This window comes from Balaenoptera acutorostrata, chromosome X, assembly GCF_949987535.1.
Source record: "Balaenoptera acutorostrata chromosome X, mBalAcu1.1, whole genome shotgun sequence".
Classification (NCBI taxonomy): Eukaryota; Metazoa; Chordata; class Mammalia; order Artiodactyla; family Balaenopteridae; genus Balaenoptera; species Balaenoptera acutorostrata.
The window spans coordinates 68,906,460-68,931,333 of NC_080085.1; the positions used below are offsets into that span (position 1 = coordinate 68,906,460).

At 34.2% G+C, this 24,874-nt stretch overlaps 1 protein-coding gene across 2 annotated transcripts in view; it reads right to left on the reverse strand.

The window, feature by feature from the left end:
* Positions 1 to 280: 280 nt before the first annotated feature.
* Positions 281 to 24,874, reverse strand: part of BRWD3 (bromodomain and WD repeat domain containing 3) — a 114,982-nt gene continuing 90,388 nt past the window's right edge. For both annotated transcript variants that reach the window (XM_057538078.1, XM_057538079.1), the window contains 14 exons: positions 23,807 to 23,918; positions 22,800 to 22,861; positions 22,541 to 22,696; positions 21,753 to 21,873; positions 20,614 to 20,739; positions 20,449 to 20,527; positions 16,059 to 16,115; positions 14,828 to 14,968; positions 13,878 to 13,949; positions 12,380 to 12,529; positions 10,899 to 11,062; positions 10,095 to 10,192; positions 9,390 to 9,548; positions 281 to 4,727 (listed from right to left, as the gene is read on the reverse strand). In XM_057538078.1, the coding sequence (XP_057394061.1) occupies positions 3,973 to 4,727; positions 9,390 to 9,548; positions 10,095 to 10,192; positions 10,899 to 11,062; positions 12,380 to 12,529; positions 13,878 to 13,949; positions 14,828 to 14,968; positions 16,059 to 16,115; positions 20,449 to 20,527; positions 20,614 to 20,739; positions 21,753 to 21,873; positions 22,541 to 22,696; positions 22,800 to 22,861; positions 23,807 to 23,918 (2,252 nt within the window). In that variant the 3' untranslated portion in view covers positions 281 to 3,972. The remainder of the gene's footprint in view (positions 4,728 to 9,389; positions 9,549 to 10,094; positions 10,193 to 10,898; positions 11,063 to 12,379; positions 12,530 to 13,877; positions 13,950 to 14,827; positions 14,969 to 16,058; positions 16,116 to 20,448; positions 20,528 to 20,613; positions 20,740 to 21,752; positions 21,874 to 22,540; positions 22,697 to 22,799; positions 22,862 to 23,806; positions 23,919 to 24,874) is intronic.

The following is a 24,874-nucleotide window of genomic DNA, read 5'->3' on the forward strand; positions in this document are numbered from 1 at the left end:
CATGTAACACAAAGATGTTGGGGATGGAGTTAACATTTAAAACAATGAACTTTAAATGTTGAAAGTTCCATTCCTTCCCCCAGAAGTAAACTATTTATTTCAGAACTTGAAATGTTGGTAATTGTTTAAAAGGCTGGATATCAAAGTATACTGAAAATTATACAGGATGTAAGTCTTTTTGTGGATGTGAAAATTCCAGCTTAAAAAAAAAAGAAAATTCCAACTTTAAAGATAAGTACCAGTTGGTAAATGTGCATAAAATAATTCCCGAGATATATGAGCAAGTAATAAGGTGTTTAATTTTATCACTACCACAACATACAAATTTTGAAAAATGCTCAAAAAAGTTTTTATCAAAAAGCTAGAAGTAGCATTCACATCTTTCTCTTTTAATCATTCTGTTATTGTCTGAGGACAACTTAGGATTACAACAAAAACAACAACAAAGATAAATGACTCAAATTTACTTCAAAGTACTGGAAGGCTGAGTTAGGTATCTGAGCACATAGTTGTGCAGAATAAGATTTATTAATTTTACTCAGTTTCTTAGCCTCTGGGTGAAACAAAGTGCTGTATGGAAGAATTCCAGCACAAGCCTGATCTCTGGGAAGGGAAACAGACAAAGTAACACATGAAAGAAGGGCAAATTATATTTAAAAAAATAGGACACATGTACACGACAAAACCTAGATTGTTTATCTAGAAGGCATAATAATATGGATGATCAAGCAGTATATATACAGGCTAAGCACTTTACAACAGAGGCAATAAGTTGGTAGACAGTGAAAACAGCTGTCTTCCATACAAACTTTTTTTTTAATGTCTGAGATAAAGCGTGTCAAGTTGGGGAAAAAAATCTACATATAGACCTATGCATGTGTGTGTGTGCATGCGGGCACGAGCGCCCACACGCACACACACAAACATATCTAGTGATTACATTAATAGGCTAGTGAATGTTTTGGAGAGCATCCTATTGCTGGAAGAGATACACACAGCAAACCATAGAAGAAACACACAATTCTGTTTTCATAAACAGATACACATGCTAGGATCTTAAAGCTGGGAATTAAGAACATTATTAGCATTCATGAGAAATATTACAATTCATTGACTGTTAATATCTAGCACAGGAATAGGCTTGTACATGTATATGGTCTCATGGGCCTAAATGTAACTGTTTTTTTCTTAGCAATTCATTTAAGATTTAGACTTTTCTTCAAAATTCTTAGCTCATTTCCTACTTGCTTTGCTATGGCTAAACCCAGATCTTACTTAGGTTTTAAGGACCTCTAAAAAATTAAAGTGATAAAATATCAATGCAATATAAATTACAATACATTCACAGGAGGTGGTATTACAAAAAAAAAGCAAAGTATAAATGGGGAGGGAGGGAGTCCAGATATAAAAGTAAAAATACTGTCTTCCAAACTTTTATTTTCACACTTATTAAAATAATTTGCATGCAAACAGAAAACAATCTGTTTGTTTTGTAATAAATGATAACTATGCTCATCTAACATACCCTGGTGACTAACTTTAAATCCTAATAACTGAAATCAATATTACAGCAAAATGCTGTTCACTAGTATTTTCACAGTATCTCACTACATAGAAAATATGCTTAAAAATGTCTTCAGCCTTATTATTCTAATTATCTAAACCTAGAAAATCTTGACGTTTGGGAAATAAATGTGCCATTTTTATTTTTCAAAATAAATTATAAATAAAGCTTGAGATAGCTAAATCACACAAATGGCAATTCTTCTACATTTCAAGAGGTCGGCTCTTCATAGAAGAATGTCAAAAAATTTTTTTCACACTAAAACGATACACATGATACACATTTGAGTATATCCATGAATTTAAGTAACTATGTTACTTTGAATAGGGTAGGCCAAAGTGTTATCGATTCCAGGAAAACACAGGCACAAATTTAGTCTAAATGTCTAAGATATGAATAACTAAAATAGTACATTTTAGTAAAAATCAAATGTAGAGTTTTAAACATGAATGTTTTTGAATCTATATTATGGTTAAAAGTGGCAGCTGAGTTACAACCAGAAGTAATTTTGGTTTAGTGAAAAGTAGACTACAACAACAAAAAAAAATCAGCTTGATCTACTGTCCAGTAACAGAAGTTAGTTCCATTAATAATTCACAATACTTTCTTAAAGCCTGAACATCATTTCTACTGCAAGTGAAAATTGCTTAAAGATGTTACTCCGAGAATACCCCCCACCCAACCCAACCAAAAAAGCAAAGTTATGTGTGTACTCCTTCCTCTGCACTTAAGGATTTTCAGACGCATGAAATGATTGAAAGCATGAGACAAATACATTAGCTTAGGAAACATCCTGGGATTACTAAGCATACATTAAAACGTTTCTTTTATCCCACAAGTCTGATCTATGCACAACAAATCGGTTGTTACAAAAACAGAGATCAATATTATCCTTCTCACCTCAAAAATCTAAGAATCTAATGAATTAGCAAATTTGCAATCTCTCAAATTTGAGGAGTAAAATTGATCTTGGAACTCAAGCTCACTTATGGAACCATGTGCACTCTACTTCTGTAAACAAGACCATACGGTTTAAAGTTTTTTTAATCTATAAAATAATGACTCAAAATATCAGTGTGCAGTGCAACCAGGTTCTATTCTGAAAGATTATCACAGAAGAACCCTTTGGAATGGTATAAGCAGAACCCTATTAAAGTTGATTCAAAATATTAGCTAGCCAAAACATTCCAACTCAAACTAGGTGCTGTGTTACATTTTAAAATTCAAAACTAGTCACTCACAGCTGTTAAATAGTAAGTGGTAGCAGAGATATATAAGTAGTAGATCAAGTCTACTTATACAAATATGTTCTTAGAAAAGCCTAATAAGGTAGAGCATACTAAAGAAAGTTTGTTAATTAAAACTATTAATTTGAGAGCCAATACAATTATTAACAACCTCTCAGCTTATAACTTATGAGTATTCATTCCTACCAAGCTTGTTCTATTTCTCCTTAGTAATGAATAACAGCATCTATTTTTCTTAATGTTTCCAGTAGTTGTAGTTAATAGAGGTAGCTGAGCTACTATTAAGTTATTCTTTGTGGATGAGGATTTTTCAAATGTTTAAGTTATTTTTTAAGCTACACAAGTTCTATTAATGCAATAAAATATAACAGGAAAAAGAAAATGGATGCAAGAAACTTTTGCATTTGGCACCTTGTCTAGATTGATACCTCAAGTATTCTTTTTTTAATAAAGTTAATGCACACATCAGGACACACCACAAAGATTTGCTACATATTTACAAGGCACCAACCCTTTCTCACCTTTAACATGAATTAAGCAAATCAATGAAAAGCATATTAAGAACCCCCCACCCCCCAAAAAAACTGTAGTATAAATATATACTTCAGTTCAGTACAATTCATGAAAGTTTGGCCTGGGAAGAGTAAAATAATCCAGATCGTTCTTACAATATAGAAACTGTAAACATTTAATAGCTGCCTTTAGGATTGGTGTATTGTGCAAAAGTTATTATTACTGGTACAGGAATCAAAATGGCAAAAACAAACTATATAAAACTCTGTAAGAAGGTGCTATACTTCTGTGATACAAAAGCAAAAGAGGGATATTCCATTGAGATAAAAATGTCATGCTACTCTTAAGAAGCTGAATGCTCCCTTCATGTAGTAAATCTGTAGTGTGTCTGTGGTGTGTGTGTATGTATGTGTGTGTGTGTGTGTGTGTAGAATTTTTTAAAATTTAAGGCCTAATGAGTAAGGCTTGTTTGAACAAATGAAGTGTGGAGATCAAAAGTCTTGAAACAAATGTATACTGGCATAATGGAAAAGCACCAATGTGAAAGGAAGCAGAAGTCCCCACACAACTTGCTTTGTAGATTTCCTGGTAAATTCCCTGCAGTAGAAGGCCATTAAATTTTTAAAATTATTCTAAATTTATTAACTGTTAATAATTCCATCCCATGAGATGGCTAACCCTGGCTTTTTCTGTCATTTTACGGACTCTGCCTGATCTGGATGTACCAAGATTTAGAGGATCTTCAGTGGACACAAAATTGTCATTATCAGAATCATCATTATATAAAACAGTCCTCCTGCCTTGGTTTCTTGTTTTAATTCGAGGCAGTCTACTGAAACGTCCTGAAAACATAGTATCAAATTCATCATCTGCAATACGTGCACGTTTGGCTCTGGTGGCTCCTCTAGAAGCACCTCTTCCTCCTCTCCCTCTCCCTCTCCCTCTCGTGCCACCTCCACCTCTTCCTCGACTGCCTCGTCCCCTGCCTCCTCTTCCTCTGCCTCCTCTACTCCATCTACCCCATCTGCCCCATCTGCCTCTTCCTCCCGTGCCTCTCGTCTTCCAGTTTCTTTTTCCATTGGCATATTGCTTTCTGAGTTTTCTTTTAGGCCTAGTTTGTATGAATTTGCTATAGTCATGGTCTCCATCTACATAATCTTGATCTGTTCTGGAAGTTGATTCAGAGTCAGAATCAGAACCACAGGTACTTTCAGAACTTAAACTGGATCCTAACTCTCCACTCTCTGAGGAAGATAAATGTGATTTCTCTTTTGTTTCTTTTTTCTCTTTCTCTTCTCTTCCCATGCTCTCATCTTCTTCTGATGCACTAAGTAGTTTTCTCTTGATTCCTGCCCGGGGCTCTCTGCCATCACCATTTGTAAGGGGTCCATCAAGGGAGTGATCTAAATCAAGATGAATAATTTTTTAAAGTTAAGCTTTGACATTGATAAGATGGTTATTTAGGTTCAAAAGTAAAATAAAAAGTCTATCAAAATATATTTGGTGCCCAAAGATAGATGGGGTAAAATCATGGAGAGTGCTGGAGTATGAATTTAAATCTGTTTGAAATGAAAGATACTAAGGTTTTAATTTTCATCTGATTGCTTTTTGCAGGGGATGGGGGGAGTGTGGAGGGATGATGGGTGGTGAGGTAGCTAGGTAGAAATTTTAAGGGCTTGAACTCTAGAAGGAATAATCTGGGAACATGTATCAGAATAATTTTATTCATTCATTCAACAAATATTATTGATTACCTACTATCTGCCAGGCATTGTATGGATTTTGGAATATGGCAATGATGAGACAAAGTCCTTGATCTTTGAATTTATATTTTAGCGTGGAAACCCTGATAGACTATGAAGTAAACAAATAGATAATATAACTTCAAGTACTAATATGGGTTATAAAGAAAAAGAAAAGTGGTTAAAAAAAAGAGTGTGAATGTATGTATGGGGGGTATATTAGATAGGGAAGACTTTTCTGCTGAGGCAGTATTTGAGAAAAGAACTGAATGAAGTGAGATCTGGGGAAAGAACATTCCACTGAAGGAAACAGGAACCCAGTATAATTAGAGTAGAAGAGAAAAATAAGAAGTAGTAGGAGATGACTGCCAGTGGAGAGTTTTAAAGCTAGAGAATGACAGGATCTGATTTACATTTTTAAGAGTGCTATGGTTGCTGTATAGAGAATGGAATATAGGAGGGGCAAGATTGAAAGCAGAGATCAGTTGGGAGTACATTGCAGTGGTCTAGGTAAGAGATGATGAGAGATGTATCAATAGAGGTGATGATAAGTGATTAGATTTAGAATATCTCCTTCTGGGGTAGCTACCAGAACCAACCTTTAAAGTTCAAACTGACAGGAATTGCTGATGGATTGGATGTCAAGTGTTAAGCACAAAATGAAGATCAACTCCTAGGTTTTATGCCTGAGTTAACTTGGTGAATGGTAGAGATATTTTGCTAGGTTAGAGAACAATGAAGGAGAATAGGTTTGGGCAATCTGGTGGAAAGAAAAAAATCAAGATTCAAGATAGAAATACTACTAGAAATCCAAGTCAAGACATTTTAAAAATAAAAAGAAAAAAGGCAAGTGGATATACCAGTCCAGAACTCAGGGGAGACTTGGATAGAGTTGGAGATATAATTTTGGAAATTTTCAGTAATGAGATAACATTTAGGGTAAAGAGAAATAAGAAAGCTCACGAGAGAGCAAGTAAAGAGAGAGAAGGTGGCTGAGGACTGAGACTTGGTATATTCCAACATTTAAAGATAAAGAACAATGGCAAAGATAAGCGAGGTAGGAGGAAAACAGGAGAGTGGACTGGAAAAATTGGAGAGAACAGAGTAGGGTTGTATGGTAACCACAATTACAAGACTAGTCTAATAGTCTAGGTGTCATGGACTGAATTTTGTGTGCCCACTCCCCCCACCCCGCCAAATACATATGTTGAAGCCCTAACCCCCAATATGACTGTATGTAGAGCCTTTAAGGAAGTAATTAAAATTAAATGAAATCATAAGGGTAGGTGGGCCCTAATGCACCAGGACTTGCCTGTGTCCTTATAAGAGAAAGACACACCAGTGCTCACTTGCTCTCCCTGTCTGTGTATGCAAAGAAAAAACTCACACGAGGACACAAGGAGAAGGTAGCCATGAGCAAGCCAGGAAGAAAGCCCTTACCAGACACCAACCCTGCTGGCACCTTGATCTTGGATTTTGAGCCTCCAGAACTGTGAGAAAATAAATGTCTGTTGTAGGTATATGAAAAGGTGCTCAACATCTCTAATCATCAGGGAAATGTAAATCAAAACCACAATCAGATATCACCTCACACCTGTTAGGGTGGCTAATATCAAAAAGATAAAAGATAACAAGTGTTGGCGACGATGTGGAGAAAAGGGAACCCTTGTACACTGTTGGTGAGAAAGTAAATTAGTACAGCCATTATGGAGGAGGTATGGTACAGTACAGAGGTTCCCTAAAAAAACTAAAAATAGAACTACCATTTGATCCAGCAAACCCACTTCTGGATATATACCCAAAGAAATTGAAATCAGCATCTTGAAGAGATATCTGTATTCCCATGTTCAGTGTAGCATTATTCACAACAGCCAAGACATGGAAACAACCTGTATGTCTTTCTACAGATGAATGGATAAAAGAAGGAAATATTGCCATTTATGACAACATGCATGGAGCTGGAGGACATTATGCTAAGCAAAATATGCAAGATACAGAAAGAGAAATATTGCATGATATCACTTATATCTATAATCTAAAATAGTCATTCTCATAGAGGGAGAGAGTAGGATGGAGGTTGCCAGGGGCTGGAGGGAGGAAAAATGGGGAGGTGTTGGTTAGAAGTACAAAGATTCAGTTATTCTGGATATCAAATGTACAGCATGGTGACTACAGTTAACAATACTGTATTGTATACCTGAAATTTGCTAAGAGGATAGACCTTAAATCTCCTCAACACACACACACATACACACAAACTCGGTAACTATGTAGAGGTGATGGATATGTTAATTAGTTTGATTGTGGTGACCATTTCATGGTGTATACGTATATCAATATATCAAATTGTACACTTTAAATATATACAATTTTTATATGTCAAATGGTATCTCAATATGGCTGCTAAAAAATGAATATCTGTTGTTTAAGCCAATCTGTGGTATCTTGCTGTGACAGCCCATGTTGACTACTATACTAGGCTAGAGACTATGGGGATAGCAATACAAACTGTAGCAAGAGATTTGAGTGACACTAAAAAGTTGTAGAATTCAAAAAACTTAGCAACTGACACTTATGAGGGATAAAAGGTGAGTCAAAGAACACTGTAAGATTTTAAGTTGGATGACTCAGAAGATGATGGTGCCATTAACTAAAATAGTGAGTGCAAAAAAGGAAGCAAGCTTGAAACATAAAAATGGATGATAAGCACTCAAGGGAAATTTTTTTAAGAAGTACTGGAAATGAGACTGGTAGAATAAAGAGATGTTAGGGCTAGATATATGAATTTGGAGTCATCAGCATAAAGATGATAGATGTAGTTATTAAATTCCTTTATTTGTAGAAGACAAAAAAGTGAGAAACTTCAAATAGGAGGCATGAAAGGCCAAAGAAAAGACAAAATATAGAAATATAGGAGAAACAGAGATATAGGATCAGTAGAGTATAGAAGCCAGGCAGTGGAGTTCCTAGAGGGGGTAGTCAATAGCATGCAACGATATAGAGAGATCGAGGAGATGGGGACTAAGAAAAGGACACTGGTTGGTCACTGGTGATTCTGGGGAGAAAAGCTTTTGGAGAGTGGTATGGGCAGAGGCCAGACTACAAAGCATAAAGGAATGTTTAGATGGAAAGAAAATAGAGGTAGGAAGTATAAGCTATTCTTTCTAAAAGCTTGACAGTGAAGGAAAGGGCAAAAAGAAAAGTGGCATTAGTATGCAATGTGCAGCAGGATCAGAGGAGAGGGTAAAGATATAAACTGGAAAAATAAAGGCACTGATTATTTTAAAGTAATCTGAAGTTTCAATATTTCTCACATAACTGATATAAAATATATCTTTAGAACATCTATTTTTAAGTTATTTGATACTTCAATAACAATGGATAAGCTACTTAATCTTTCATTAAAAATTTATATAAAATAGAAATATATATTCCAATAAAGATATTTATAAGAGCATATTAATCATTCTTCACAAAATTCAAATAGATGAACATATTAGAACTTTCTTTGAACATGCTCAGGGTCCATAACATAGGACTAAGTATAAGAAGAAAGTCTGCATAGCAACAATAACCTTCCAGTATTTATAACTGATGCCCTCAGACATGGTCCAAAATGGATGTACCTGATAATGAATTATTAGGTCAGTGACTTCTTTTTAAGCAGTGAAAATTAGTCTTCAAATAAAAGTTATATGAAAGCTCATCACACGAAATAAAAAACAGAGTTGTTCTGGTTGAAAGGAGAAAGCTCTTCTGAGTATTTCTAAAGTACCTCTTTGGATTACCCAGAAATAGGTAGAACAGTCTGAAAACCCCTGAATTATTGAGACAGCAGGCCCCCAAAGGAAGAGAATATCTGAGTAACATAACTGGAAAACCAAAGGAAGGTTTTAGAAGTGGATGTTGACTGAAAGAAGGCTCACTTTTCAACACAAGCCCTTTTGTAAAATTGGGGTAGCCCTTAAAAATATGAGGCCTATTTAAAGGTGATTTTGGATTTTTTTTCCTTTCTTATTAATACGGTTTAATAATATGAAAAACCCTAAATGTGTCAAACAGCCTAGTTTTTATGTGCTTGGGGAAAGATCTTTTCATTTAGTTTTTTCTCCCTACTCATTTTAAATTTTATTTTAAAAGACTAAGATATGTTTGGAAATCTGCATATGAAATCCTATCTGACTCCAGTCTGACAATATTGAAATCCTCATTAACTATAAGAACATGCTAATTTTTACTACTTAAATACATCAGCTTTTAAATGATTTGTCTGCCATCATAAAGGAACAAAGAATAAATTCCCTGTCCATAATTATTTCTTACCTTGTTTAATCGGCAAAACTTTATTTCGAAATGATTTGGCTTTCCCTGGGTCATGGCTATTTCCACTTCGGCTATATCCACTGAAGCTTGATGAAGAAAATGGTCCATCCAGTTCATCATCAAGTAAATACAGTGACAGCCCTTCAGCAGCATCTGAAACTTACATTTAAAAAGATTGTAATGTTAACATAATTATGTTTTCAGAAAAATTAAACAGGCTCTTTTTAAAACTATATCTCAGTTATTTCACTCTAACATAAAAATTACAAATTGTTTAAAGAAAATATGAATATTTTGAGAACAAATGTTTTATTACATCATTAAGCTTTCAAGCACACTTTGTCAGAAAAACTTGTCCAAGGAAACCACCTCCCCACATTATGAATCTTCAATTCTTAGGTTGGCAAATATATTATAGATGAGTGGTCTGAGATATTACAGGTGTTAAAAATCATAAAGTCATATAATTTTAAAACTAAGTGACTTTAAAATTCATCTAGTCTTAACACCCTCACTTTAAAAATGAAGAAACTAAGTCCTATGACCTAATGTCTTACCCAGGGCCGCAGAGAACTGGGGATAAAATGCAACTTTTCTATTGATACATCCAAATCCACTGCTCCTTGCATTATAAACCATATTGCTTCTTCTATATTCTTTAGTTAAACTAAAATACAGAACACCAAAAACAAAAGGCATATTTACCAGGAGATGAGAAAGGAGAGCTAGTCCTGGCATAAGACACTGAGGTATTCTGGTCATTTTTAGGCTGTAACTTCATTTGTTTCTGTTTCCCTTTTGGACTATAAGTAAAAATATATAATAATGAACAAATTTTTCTATTAGCAATATATTATGATAGACAGTATGATACAAAATGCTTAAGCTAAGCAAAGAAGAAATGCAATATAATTTAAGTGAAATAATTCAAATTGGTAATAAGACAAAGTTAAATTTCAATCATTAAAATATAAAAAAAAAGGTTTTGGTATAGTAAAAGCCATATAAGCAAAGCTTTGGGTTACCAGCTCCACCTTTACATAGGTATAAGAGTTCTAACAACAACAACAAAAATCTCCGGCTTCCCCGGTGGCACAGTGGTTGAGAATCTGCCTGCCAATGCAAGGGACACGGGGTCGAGCCCTGGTCTGGGAAGATCCCACATGCCGCGGAGCAACTAGGCCCATGAGCCACAACTACTGAGCCTGCGCGTCTGGAGCCTGTGCTCCGCAACAAGAGAGGCCGCGATAGAGAGAGGCCTGCGCACCGTGATGAAGAGTGGCCCCCGCTTGCCGCAACTAGAGAGAAAGCCCTCGCACAGAAACGAAGACCCAACACAGCCAAAAATAAATAATAAATAAAAATAAATAAATTAAAAAAAAAAAGAATTTCTAAAAAAAACCAAAAAAAATCTCTTGGATTCCCTCAAAGTAGTCAATAAACTTTAAGAAGTGAGGTAATACATACAAGATGCTTTGAAAACTAAACTGCTATGTCAATGTAATATACCTAGGAGCTCTGCTACTAGATAATGAACTGCTGCTGCTTCTTAGACGTTTTCTGTACCGTGGCCTTCTCCTCTTCTGACTCTGGATTGCTGACTTATATTCAGAGATGATATTTTTAATATGACTTTCAAATAAGGCAGATAATCGCAATGTCATGCTATAGATCTGAAAAGGTAGAAATTAGTCTTGTTTTACCAACTACTTTAATTATATAAAAATAACAGGTTATAAACATGCCTGAACAATATCAACATCATCCTTTCAGACATAATATATGTGCTTCTTACACTTGAAAAATTCTTCCTGAAGAATTAAAACAAAATACCATTTTCACCTACAAATTAATAAAGATTTTTAAAAGATAATATCCAATGTTGGGAAGGGAAGGAAAAAACATTCTTATACATTGCCAGTGGGTATTTTAATCTGAACAACATTCTAAGGACAATCTGCAATATTTGCCAAAAAACTTAAAATATATACATCCTTTGGCTAATAATTTCATCTTTAGGAATTTATCCTAAGGAAATATCAGAGAATTACACACACAAAATAATTATGTTCAAGGATGTTAAAGATGTTAGCCACAGCATTATCCATTTAAAGTGAAAAACTAAAAACAACCTAAATCTCTAGCACCAGGACGCTGGTTAAACAACACAAAACCACCTACACAAAACCACCTACTCTTCTGTTTTCAAAGAGTAATAATAAGATGGAAAAATGTTCATAATATATATTTTTAAAAAGGCTTCAAAATATAAAACCTACTGTTTAAAGATTATACAAACATTTATCAGTACACATGTAAATGTAGAAAATAAATCAAGTGTGAAAAATTATGTGTACAGAAATCAGTGAAAATTCATTTCATATGAGGTGGAAGTGAGCATGTATATACCTACTGTGCAATTGATTTAAAAGTTAATCAGATACTAGTGATTAGAAAACACAAAAATTATTACTTTTTGTTTTCAAGATGTTTAAGTACTGACAAAACACAGAGAAAGTATTAAACGTGAGTATGAATAAACAGTTATAATTTCCCAATATAGTTCACTAATTTGTTATAATAAAGGGAACATAAATATTCAGAGCTAATCTAAATATTTCATATAAATTAATCCTGTCAACCACTTTTATTTATCAAATTATTTATTGGACATATTAAAGAGTACTCAAATTTCTACCACTCCTTTCCTTGACTTCTCTCTGGCAAATATAGGTATTACTTAAGAGTAAAGAAGAGGCAGTAGGAGAAAGGAAGAAGGGCTTAATTTCAGAATGACTATGCTAAATGTATCTTTAATGCATGCTTAATAAACTGTTTCAGAGAAAGTACTGAGAATCAAACTTTAGAAACTATGTCAGAATGGTAGTACATACTTGTTTAGCAATTTTAAAACTGGTGAAAGAAAATTGCCTGATATATATAACTAAACACTTAGGTAATTAATCCACCTAATATTGGTTTTTTCATACCCTTGACTTTTTATTAGAGGTATAAGCTTTGGAGTTGCTGAATATTTGGCGAACATCCTTATAAAATTCCAGAGGACTACCATAGTTTCCTGCTTCCAAAGTTTCTTTCACAGTGCTGAAGTCCATAGGAGTGTCTATAACATGATAATCCTACAAAGAAGAATGTGTTATTAAACACACAGGCTGGGTAACAACACTACATAATACAATGGGACTGAAATTTGCATCATCATGAAACAAACACACTGCTCTTCAATCTGCCAGTTACCTCTTCCTAGTCCCAAACCATCCATTTAATAGAAGTCTTTTGGTGGCTCAGGGAAACAGCAGGGGTCTGTGGGAGGGTCTTAGCCCTCACCCTTCAATGGAAAACCATATGACTCTCTCAAGGGACAGAATAGAAAATCCACAGCCACTGGCTTCATCTCTACATAGATGGGAATATCTTGGAAATAGGTAGCTAATTTGTGACATGGAACTATTTAATTCTGTGTGAATAATCCCATCTTCTACTTTCATTGAGCAATGTGCCAGGGAGTTGGCATGAGGGCATTCTACCTAAACTGTCATTAGTTGAAGGTCAAAATCAAATTGGTCATGTTTGTGCCTTTCTCCTATCTTTTTGTTTTTTAATAAATGTGACACTTGTGCTTCATCTAAAGTCTTCAGTCTCAGATTCATAATTAGTTTGATTTTTATTAGTTAGGGGTAGGAGAATATTCTTTCTATTTTAACCTAAATCTTTCAAGTCTAGTTAAGATATTCCTAGGGTTATCATATGGAATTATATCTGAAATTTATACTTATGTATACCACAACCACCAATAATAAACATGTTCTGGAGTGAAAACCATAGTTAATATTAGATCCTTCATCCTACTTAGAATCATTAAGAAATAAAAGGACAACATTTCTCTCAAAGGAGAAGCCAAAGGGCCAGATGAAGGGGCAGAAGAAAGGTATTATAAAAAGAGAAAATATTTTTCAAAGTATGAGGAACCACAGTTGATCTTAATGTATCTTCTTAATTTTTTTTGCTTAAATCATAAAAACCAAAGTATATTTCAACATAATATGGCTTATGAAACAAAGATTTTCATAGAGAAAAAATATTGGAACTTCATGTAATACAATGACCATAACTCAAAAGATCCAGTCAGCCTGCTGAATAAAGTCCCACTGGGAACAATCAGCTGCAATTACAGACATAATTATGTTGTGTAATTGATGTTTTCTACTCTGCTACAGTAGCTTTAGGCCTATAGAAACAAACAAACATCTACCCAGATGCTACAAAGAACTCTCCAGAGCATGTGTTGTTTAAAAGACAAAAAATAAACAACCAAAAACTCAAACAAAGGTAAAAAGATAGTGAGCAAAGTTGAAAAATAGCTTTACAAATTATAAAAGGTTTGTTTACAGTATTGGGATTTAAAAAAGTAAAACAACACAAAAACAACCAGAACACATATGCCTTTTAAGAGACTACTAAGCCTACCTCACAAAGAGATGGATCTTGTCGTTCTGGAATAACTGACTCAGAGGATTCGCCCTCTTGCTCTTGATGGCCCTATTAGGGTAAAGAAGATATATTGTATTTCCAGACCACCACAACAAAATATCAAGACTTGCAATGCAATTATGATTTAAAGCTCAAAGATCCATAAATAGGAATTATGTGTTTACTGACTATAATTTAAGATGAAGGAATTCTACATTCACCATTCTCCTCTACCATGAAAAACACAAAACTAATTTATTCTACCTAAACCCCCTACAAAAACAAATCAAGTTTTGTTGAACGTAATTTTGTTCCTTATTTGAATAATATTTTTTCCCAACTGAAACCTGGGTATGCAGAGAATACTGATGTTTACTAATTTCAGAGGATGGTTTGATGTATTTCTGAAATATTGCTGTACCTTTTTTCTGAAAAAGCTAAAACAGATTTGCTATCTATACTAAAAGGTTATTCAACATATAAATAGATATACTCCTAGAAAAGGAATCCTGTAATTTAAGTTCTCATGCTTTTATCTTTGATGAAAAGTAATATGGTATATTGATTACTCTAAGTGATCATATTGAATAACTTATTTATTATAAATTAAATAGGGCTGACATATGTTATCAAGGGTCTCCAGTATGTAGAAGTTTATTAGAAGTTAATAAAATGCATTAAACAAATATGCAAAATAAAAGCAGGAAGGAAATGCAAAGATGTTTAGATTAAAATTTGGTTTACAACTGTGTAATTTACAAAGTACATGTCAGGCATTTTAAAAAGTCATGACTAATCACACTACCCACTTTCACAATTCAAAGATACACAAACAAAGAAGGAAGAAGGAAGGAAGGAAGAAGGGGGGAAAGGGCTCTTAACTAGAACTTAGCATGGACATTTATGGGAAATTACGTATTGGTAATTATTTAAATAACTATACTTACTGGGTAGGAAAGAGGATCAGATGGCTGTCGAAATGGCTCTGAGTCTTCACGTTCATAAATGAGGCCCAACAGTTCTGTGCATTGTTTTCTCCAAGCATCAGGATCACACTTTAAAGACAGTCTTTTGCCTCGGCATTTGACCTGTAGATTTTAAAATAATTATATCTAAAAGCTCTTTCCTTAAGTCTTCATTGATTTTCTCCTGTCTTCCTAAGTTAATATATATCTATATAAGATAGAGCAGCTGCTATTTAAAAGTTTCTTAGTTTAGATTAAACATCATTCTCCCTGGCAAAAATATAAACAAATAAAAACTGGATATTATATTCTTAGAAACAGCAAGAATTCTAGTATTCTGAATTCTCATTTTAAGAAAATCTACAAGGTCAATAATTTTAATACCTTAGTCTTTGCTGCTAGTTAAGAATATTTGACAATGGCACCATAATTTTCTCAAAATAACACTTGAACAATATATATATTCTTAAGTAAACCCTTTGTGGTCATAATATATTCTTGCCTTTACTATTTGATGCCTTTTTTACACAATCTGTTTCAGTATTTGAAAGGAAACATTTTCCTTATATACAACAAATGTTTGTCTAATTATCATAGAGGAGAAGTGTGCAGAACAGAGTTAACATAACAGACCTGAGGCTATCTTTAGCAGGGCTTGCTTATAAGGTTGGCCCTTGACTGGCGTCTAGGAACTTGATACTTGAACTCTTTCCTAAATAATAAAGGTGGTTTACTGTGCCCACACTGTTTGTACAAAGAATGTCACTTGTGCTGAACATTCACTTTCCTGTACATTTCCTATGCTTTCCTGCTTTCTGGGAGTCTGGAATCTTGGCAGGTGCTAGCTAGATGGGGTCTACATAGCAAGCTCCCAATAAATTCTTTGGGAGCTCAGTCTCTAATCACACACATGTTGCTACATTTTCATTGTGGGGAAAGAATGTACTCTGTGTGGCCCTTCAGAGGAGAGAGAGAACATAAAGAAACCTGCACATGGATTCCTCCAGACTCTGCCTGTATCTTTTTCCCTGTGATCCAGCTGTGTATCCTTACTGTGTCACTGTCATAAACCTTAGCGATGAGTTAACAAGTATATATACTGAGTTCCATTAAGTCTTTCTAGCAACTCTCCAAATATGTGGAGTTGGTCTTAGGGATCCCTGACACAGGAAGTCTGAATTTTTTCTTATCAGCAGTTCATTTATTCACTTACCCTTCTTCCAGATGAAGTACCAGGACCATCTGAATCTAAATCAACCATTTCTGTATCCTAAAATTAAAAAGGAAGAGTGGGAGAAGATATTAAGTTATATTCAGTCTTACAAATTAGATAAAATTTACAAAGAAATGGCAAATATAATCAAAATTAACTCCCTCATTGGAGCAGGCAACAGAACAAAGGTGGGAGGGAGACTCACTCCAAACTTCACCTACATGCTATGTACAAGTTGGAAAATATACTGGGAGAAGAAGAGTAAATGAGGTTTCTCTTTAAATCAGAATAGGAAATGAGGGGAAAATACAATCATTGGTATCTAAAGTTGTACCTAAATGTTAGTATTTTTTAAGAAAACTTATTTTATATGACATGCTAATTTAATATACTATAATCATGAATTACTCATGATTAATCTTTTGCTACTTCAAGAAATACATCTCTTTTCTATAGGGAAAATATGAATGTTTATTAAAACATAAGATTCAGTTAAGTATCCCTCTGAGGGTTAGTTTTTTAATACAAAGAGGTAAGGCCCACACACCACTATTAACTTGGTGATGGTGAAGCACACTGGTAATGCCTCGGAGAATCTAGAAAAAGGCTACAAATGAACTTATCTACAAAACAGAAATAGAGTTACAGATGTAGAAAATAAACTTATGGTTACTAGGCGGGTAAGGGTGGGGGAGGGATAAATTGGAAGATTGGGATTGACATATACACACTACTACATATAAAATAGATAACTAATAAGGACCTACTGTCTAGCACAGGGAACTGTACTCAGTACCCTGTAATGGCCTATATGGGAAAAGAATCTAAAAAAGAGTGGATATATGTATATGTATAAGATTCACTTTGCTGTACACCTGAAACTAACACAACATTGTAAATCAACTATACCCCAATAATTTTTTTTTTAAAAAAGAAAGCAAAGTAGCTCATGAGCCATTGGCTTCCCTTTCTAAAATTGCTGAATTACATTTTACTTTAATTTTCTATTCTAACCCAGAGTTCCATTCTGAGGTGAGCAACATCCATCCATGATAAAAACTCCCTGGGGGGTTAACATCCAAAAGATATAACAAAATAGGTATAGATTTTATTTCAACATAATAAAGGCCATATATGACAAACTCACAGCTAACTTCATGGTCAATGGAAAAAACCCAAAAGCTTTTCCTCTAAGATCAGGAACGAGACAAGGATGCCCACTCTTTTATTTTATTTAACATAGTATTGGAAGTCCTAGCTAGAGCAATTAGTCAAGAAAAACAAAGACATCCAAATTAAAAAGGAAGAAGTAATACTGTCTGTTAGCAGATGACATAATATTACATATAGAAAACTCTAAATACTCCACCAAAAAACTGCTAGAACTAATCAACAAATTCAGTAAAGTTGCAGGATACAAAATCAATATACAAAAATAAGTTGTGCTTCTATATACTAATAATGGGCTATCAGAAAGAGAAATTAAGAAAATAATGCCATTTATAATTGCATCAAAAAGAATAAAATACCTAGGAATAAATTTAACCAAGGAGTTGAAAGATCTGGACACTGAAAACTATAAGACCTTGATGAAACAGAAGAAAACACAAATGAATGGAAAGATAGTCCATGCTCATGGGTTGGAAAAATTAATATCGTTAAAATGTTTGTACTACTCAAAGCAATATACAGATTCAACACAATTTCCAACAGCATTTTTTGCAGAAATAGAAAATCATCTTAAAATTCATATGGAACCATATAAAAGAATTCTAATATCAATCTTGAGAAAGAAGAACAAGCTGGAGGCATCACACCTCCTGATACCAAAGTATATTACAAAGATAAAGTAATCACAAGAGTATGGTATTGACATAAAACACAGAGATCAATGGAACAGAATAGAGCACAGAAATAAACCCATGCATATTGGTCAATTAATTTACAACAGAGGAGCCAAGAATATAAAATAGGGAAAGGATAGTTTCTTCAATAAATTGTGCTAGGAAAACTGGATATCCACCTGCAAAAGAATGGAACTGGACACCTATCTTACACCATACATTAAACACAACTCAAAATGGATTAAGGACTTGGATGTAAGACATAAAACCATAAAACTCCTAAGAGAAAACACAGGGGGGTAAGCTGCTTGACATTGGTCTTGACAATGATGTTTTTGGATGTGACAAAATCCAAAGGTAATAAAAGGCAACAAAAGCAAAAATAAACAAGTGGGACTACATCAAACTAAAAAGCTTCTGCACAGTAAAGAAAACCATCAACAAAATGAAAGGCAATGTACCAAATGGGAGAAAATATTTGCAAATCATATATTTGATAGGGGGTTAATATCCAAAAGATATAAACAACTTGATAGCAAAAGAACAAAGAATCCAATTAAAAAATGGGCAGAGAAACTGAATAGACATTTTTCCAAAGGAGACATCCAAACGGCCAACGAGTACATGAAAAGGCACTCAACATCACTAATCATCAGGGAAAAGCAAATGAAAACCACAGTGAAATATCACCTCACACCTGTTAGAATGGTTATTATCAAATAGACAAAGAAATAACAAGTGCTGGCGAGGATGTGGAGAAAAGAGAGTCCTTGTGCACTGTTGGTAGGAATGTAAATCGGTACAGCCACTATGGAAAACAGTATGGAGGTTCCTCAAAAAATTAAAAACAGAACTACCATATGATCCAGCAATCTCACTTCTGGGCATATATCTAAAGGAAATAAAAACAAGATATCAAAGATATAAAGTTGTACTCCCATGTTCATTGCAGTATTATTCACAATAGCTAAGATATGGAAACAATCTGTCTGTCAACAGATGAATGGACAGAGAAGATATGGTGTATATATATACACAATGGAATATTATTCAGCCTTAAGAAAGAAGGTAATTCTGCCATTTGTGACAATGCAGATGGACCTTGAGGGCATTATGCTAAGTGAAATAAGTCAGACAAAGAAAGACAAATACTGCATGGTATCACTCATATGTAGAATCTTTAAAAAAATAAAGTCAAACTCATAGAAACAGAGTACAGAAAAGTGGTTGGGTGGTGGTCCAGATGGTGGGGGGGAATATGGAGAGGGTGGTAAAAGGATACAAACTCCCAGCTAGAAGATGAATAAGGTCTGAGGATATAAGGATCTAACGTAAACCATGGTGACTATAATTGATAACACTGTATTGTATAACTACAATTTACTTAAAGAGTAGAACTTAAATGTTGAAAGAAAGGAAGGAAGGGAGGGAGGGAGGGAGGAAGGGAGAGAGGGAGGGAGGGAGGAAGAAAGGAAAAATAAGGTTGCTGAATTACATTTTACTTTAATTTCCTATTCTAATCCAAGTAATGCTACTTTGAGGAGGTATTCTTGCTACATCAAATTCTGAATCAAAATGCATTTATACGAAAGGTCAGAGAAAATATCAGGAATAAGAATGATACATTTTTCATTAGTTTCAGGAGGATAATATCTAATTGGCATATCTGAGTTTTCCTTAATATGTAAATAACATTTAACTTCAATAATACTTACAACATTTTATAGTCAAATACATTTTTGTGATTTTTAAAAACACTGGAGATTTACCATTCTGGGAATTAACAGTACAGAAAATATAAACATGTAAAATATCTCTGTACAATAATAGCCACTGCAATAAAATCCAGCATATTTGAGTCACTCATCCCTGGGATGAATTGTTTTCCATTAAATATTTTTGAATTATCACTTTTCATTACTGTTTAAGCCTCTTATCTTGGTTTTTGCTTCTCTCTATCATAGATTCTAGTCACAAATAGCTTAATGTAAATTAGGGATATGACTGTGTGGGGAAATAAGATACATGAGGGTCTACTGACAATACTAATTCCATTTCATTAAGAAAAACTGGTTTATGTTTGCAAATTTTCATAAAGGAAATCAAATAGCAATTCCATGAAACTACTAAAAATGTAGACTTTCAAGTTTAAAATTATAAAATACTTAAAAATTTTATATATACTGTGTAGAAAATTAATCCCTACTAAAACTTCCAGCAACTAACCATTCTTTTAAAACACTGTTTAGTGCCTTGTCCTGTTTTCAAGGGCTGGAAAATAAAGTATTGATTTCTCATCACTGAAACCCACTATGTCAAAAAGGATGACTGACCACCTCTCTCTGACTGTAGCACCACTACATTTTTGGTATATATTATCTACATATAGGTTAAAGAGTTTAATACAAAAAGATGCAGGTGTTCAGCCAGCTTTCAGAAATCAGCTTCACTGCTCATAGCCAGTTTTAACACTTACATATAATACTTATTGTACTTTAAATGACAGAAAAGGAATTCATGCCTACTAATCATGCTGTGATTCTTACCTCCTCTGCATCAGTACTGTTTAGCTCTTCTGCTTTAATTTTATTATAAGTATCCAGTATATCAGTACAGCTCTGATCCCTGAGAAGACAAATAAGTTAAAATATATTTCAATAAATTTTAGAAGTCAGAAGTCAGCCTCTATGGGAGATAAAACTGCTTCTTACCCAATAAATCGAAGTAAGACATCAGTTACAATTTTGGCTGCTTTAACTATAGGACTGTCTGGCTCATTGAAAGTCCTAGCATTATGCTCAATGTAGCGTACTTCCCACATTAATGCTGATATTCTCCTATGGAAGAAAAAATACCCTGTTACTCTTGGTTGATACATTTAAAGTCTATTCTAGGATTAGACAACATAGAACAACTAGGCATTTAATCATGATATGTCAAAGGTGTTCAAATATATGTATGTGACTCAATATATGTGTGTGACTAATGTGCACTAATAAAGGTATATAGTTAGAGTATTTGAATCACAGGCAAGAGTTCAGAACCACTGGACTATAAACTTGGATATGAAAACTTGGAAAAGAACTGACCCACGGCATTGTGTGTAAATAGTGATTTGACCAAGGTCAAAGTAACAAAAACAAACAAATAGTGCTTTGATAAAGTCAACAGAAGAATGTTTCATTTTCAGAGAAAAGCAAAAAACAAAAAGGACAGATTTTTATCTCATTGCTTTTATGATATATACTATTGAATGAAATTATAGGTAAAGATATAAAATACACCCAACTGGTTATATTTATAACCATCTCATGGAATAATTGTGGTTAGGACACAGTAGACTCTAAGGTGAGAGAGGTAGCAAAAGCTGCCCTCCACTGCCTTCCCATAATCACCCCACTCCCAACCAAAACCAAGGAAAAAAAAAACTTGGCTTTTTCTATACACACTTTGGGGCTGGTAATTAAATCTAATTAACTGCTGCCTAATTCCCCAACAGGGGATTTAAAACATGCTCCAAGTCCCTGGAGCACCATAATCAGGATGAATCCACAAACTACTTAATCTGCCTTTAATAAGCTAAAATTAACTGTAGTTTTTGTTTCATATGTGACTTGTGCTAGTCATAATTTCCTCCCTGTCCATACCCCTTCTTACCCTGGAAGAGTGAAAATCTACTGAATAAAGGGAAATCAGTGTTCCAAATTTTCAGGAGAAATTTTGGAGTGGGTCTTCTGAACGGTTATTTTACACTATGAAAACAAAGATCTCAGTGTATCATTATGCAAAAAGGAAAGCAAAATATATAAAACTATACAAGCTTTTAGGAAATGATAAAAACTAAACAGACCTGTAAAAGCGATTTTCAAGTCTCCGCCTGATGGTGTTGAGGTCAGTTGGATAAGCAACTACAGTACAATACAAGGGATAGGCACTGAGATCCACTGGAACAGCAAAAGGGCTGGCAAAATCTACAACATTTACAAAATAAAAAAAGACAATTATAAAGAACACTAACATTTCATGTTAACAAACAAAAACACACATAAACAAGAAGGGTGGGCAATATAATACTACATTTCTAAAATGCTGATGATTCAATTATGCAAAAACTAGACCAATACTATTATAATGTTATTCTTTTTATTTGGACATTCTATCTATGAATCAATCATGCATGATACACTGGTTCAAATCAGGTAAAAACAAGACAGAATTAAAGGAGAACTGTGTTTAACTTCAAATTTATGTCTTTTCTGGATAAATGTCAAATGTCTTGTGATATACTTCAGAAAATATAAGTAGTCATGGAGTAAAATATATTACTGCACCCACTGTCTTTACCAAAAAATCGATCCAAAGTTAGGCTCAGGGAATAGCTAGAGAGCCAAAATGACTCAAGAAAGTAAAAGACACCTATATGGCTGCCTTCATTATTACAGCCCCAGAACTGAAAAAGTTTGCCAGTCATTACTTTGGCCAAGCATATAAAAATGTTATTATTAAAACTAGAATCACCGTGCCTCTTGAGTTAAAAGTATACCGTGAGAAAATGCATTTCCTTTTACAAAACTTATAATTCTGCTGGTTTTCCTTATTCCTTCCCATCTTCCTAATATTCTTTCACATTCACCATACCCAGGGAAAGAAGGTGGTTGATGCCCTGAATAACTCGTTCACATTCCTCATCTCTGGAATGAGCCCCCCACTCTCCTTCCTGAGGTTTGTATAGCAAAGCAGTCAATTCCTCCTGGGACACAGGAACACCAGCACCAACTTCATCTGGAAAGGCAGCTATGCATAAAGTGAAAAATCAGAAATAATTAGTTTCTAGAATCATGATATTGCCATTTTTCTTTTAGAAAAATTATAATTCATTTTTTAAAAGCATATTTACTTCCTTCTGGAATTGGCTCCATATCCCAGGGACTCATCTTTTCTCTCTCGTTATTGTCCCAGCTATTAAAAAATAACAAGATACAAATCAAATTCAGATGACACTTTATATACTAGCATCATTTGCATTACTTCTTGGGGGTGAAATTTGTAAAGGGACAATACAGTTTCCTTGAAGTACAACTTCGCTTACACAAAGATAATAATAAGCCTCTAATAGAGAAAACATGGTCCATCAATATGAAAGAGAGTCATAAGCTTACTCTTAGTTCTGCTGGCCCTTTTTTTTTTTAATTCCAACCAAGCATACATTCAATGTTAAGCCAGGGTACGGAATAAAAAGATCTCTTTGGAAAATTCCATTCAGGTTAAAAAAGTCGATTTAATAGATCACTTCTTTCTATGAGATAACCTACTTTATTCTAACAGGTTGAGTATTATAGCTTCTCCAAAAGTTTATTATTCCCTTTTGATCTACAATATGGAGGCTAAAAGTCAATCTTCACGGAATAAACATTTGTTCTATCATTCTTGGGAAGAAAGCTTTATTTATCAGGAATCTTACAACTCTGGTATTTCATGAAGAACAAAAGTAAATTGTAGACAAACAGTATATCCAAACATAATGCAGTCACTCCTGTCTAGAATTCATACCATTAAATAAAAGACTATGTAAATATTTAGTATTATATTCCAGCTGTAACAATTAATTTAAACACAATTAATTTCAGTATTCTTCATGAAATAATAATTGTAATTCTTGTCTAAAATAGAAATACTTAAGAGAAAATACAGGAATAAGGGAGGCAGAAATAAGTCTTCAGTTCCTGCTTTGTGTTAGCATGCATACTGGACCAAAAGGTTTATCACCAAATTCCTTCCTTAAAGGTATTATGATTACTTCCTTACAGGTACAAGTCTTATAAGACTAGGTAAGGTAGGGTTTATAGAAAGTCCATGTAGTACTAAAGTATTATATCAGGTGTAAAAGACCATAAATATACTTACTGAACACTGTAACACTGGAAAGAACTATCAGGATACTCTGGTTGAAAAGGCTGCTGACTCTCCACGGTCCCAAACCACCAGGCGTCATCTATTATACTGCGGAATCTATCACCTACAATGTTTTTAGAAATTCTTAAGAGTGCTCTTGAGAATAATCACTCTGTTCCCACTCTAAACTGCTAGTTTTTGTTGAATACAGAAGCAGCATTGTATCCAGCATTATTAGAAGTTTCAATCTGAGTTTTCCATATATGTGAATTTTACATTTTACCCTCTTCAAGGATTTTGATTTCCAAATGCTAATAATTATTCTGAAATAAATCACACATTACCGCATATAATTTAACGTTTATCAATTACTTGGGATCATCATTAGACATACTGCTTTTTGTACTGCACATATGATACTACAGTTGTTTCTTCTATTTTTTGTTTCACCATTTTGTTTTTAAAAATCTCTTCATGCTAGTTTTGTACCTGTAAATGGCTAAGGAATACAAAACCAACCATATGGACAAAAATGTTTCTCCCACATAAGAAAGGAGAATTTAAAAGTACTAATAGCAGATAATAACATAGTGTTTGCTCTGTGTCAGGTACCATTTTATTCATATCGACCTTATAGGTATGTTCTGATGTGATTCCCATTTTACAGATAATGGAATTGAGGCAGAGAGAGGTTAAAATCTTGCCCAAGATTAAACAGCTAGTGAAGGGGGAGGAATAGAGGGGGAGAGAATAAGAAGGGGAAAGAGAGAAAGGGAGAAAAAGGGAGAGGGGGAGAGGGAGAGAGGAGGAGGGCAGAGGGGTAGATGGAAAGAGGTAGAAGAGGATGAAGAGGGAGCGGGAGAGGGGGTGAGGGGGGAGAAAGAGAGAGAGAGAGAGACAAAGGAGAGAGAAACTCACAATCAGTAAAGGTCTGTTAAAAGCCCAAGTGTTAAGTACTCCATTTCATGGCCATGGACATTTCAAGATTTTCTTTTTAATACAGATTTGTATTCTAATAGAGTAGGTATTCACAGAAAAGGTTTTATGCCACATACAATGTTCATAAAATCACCTAAACGT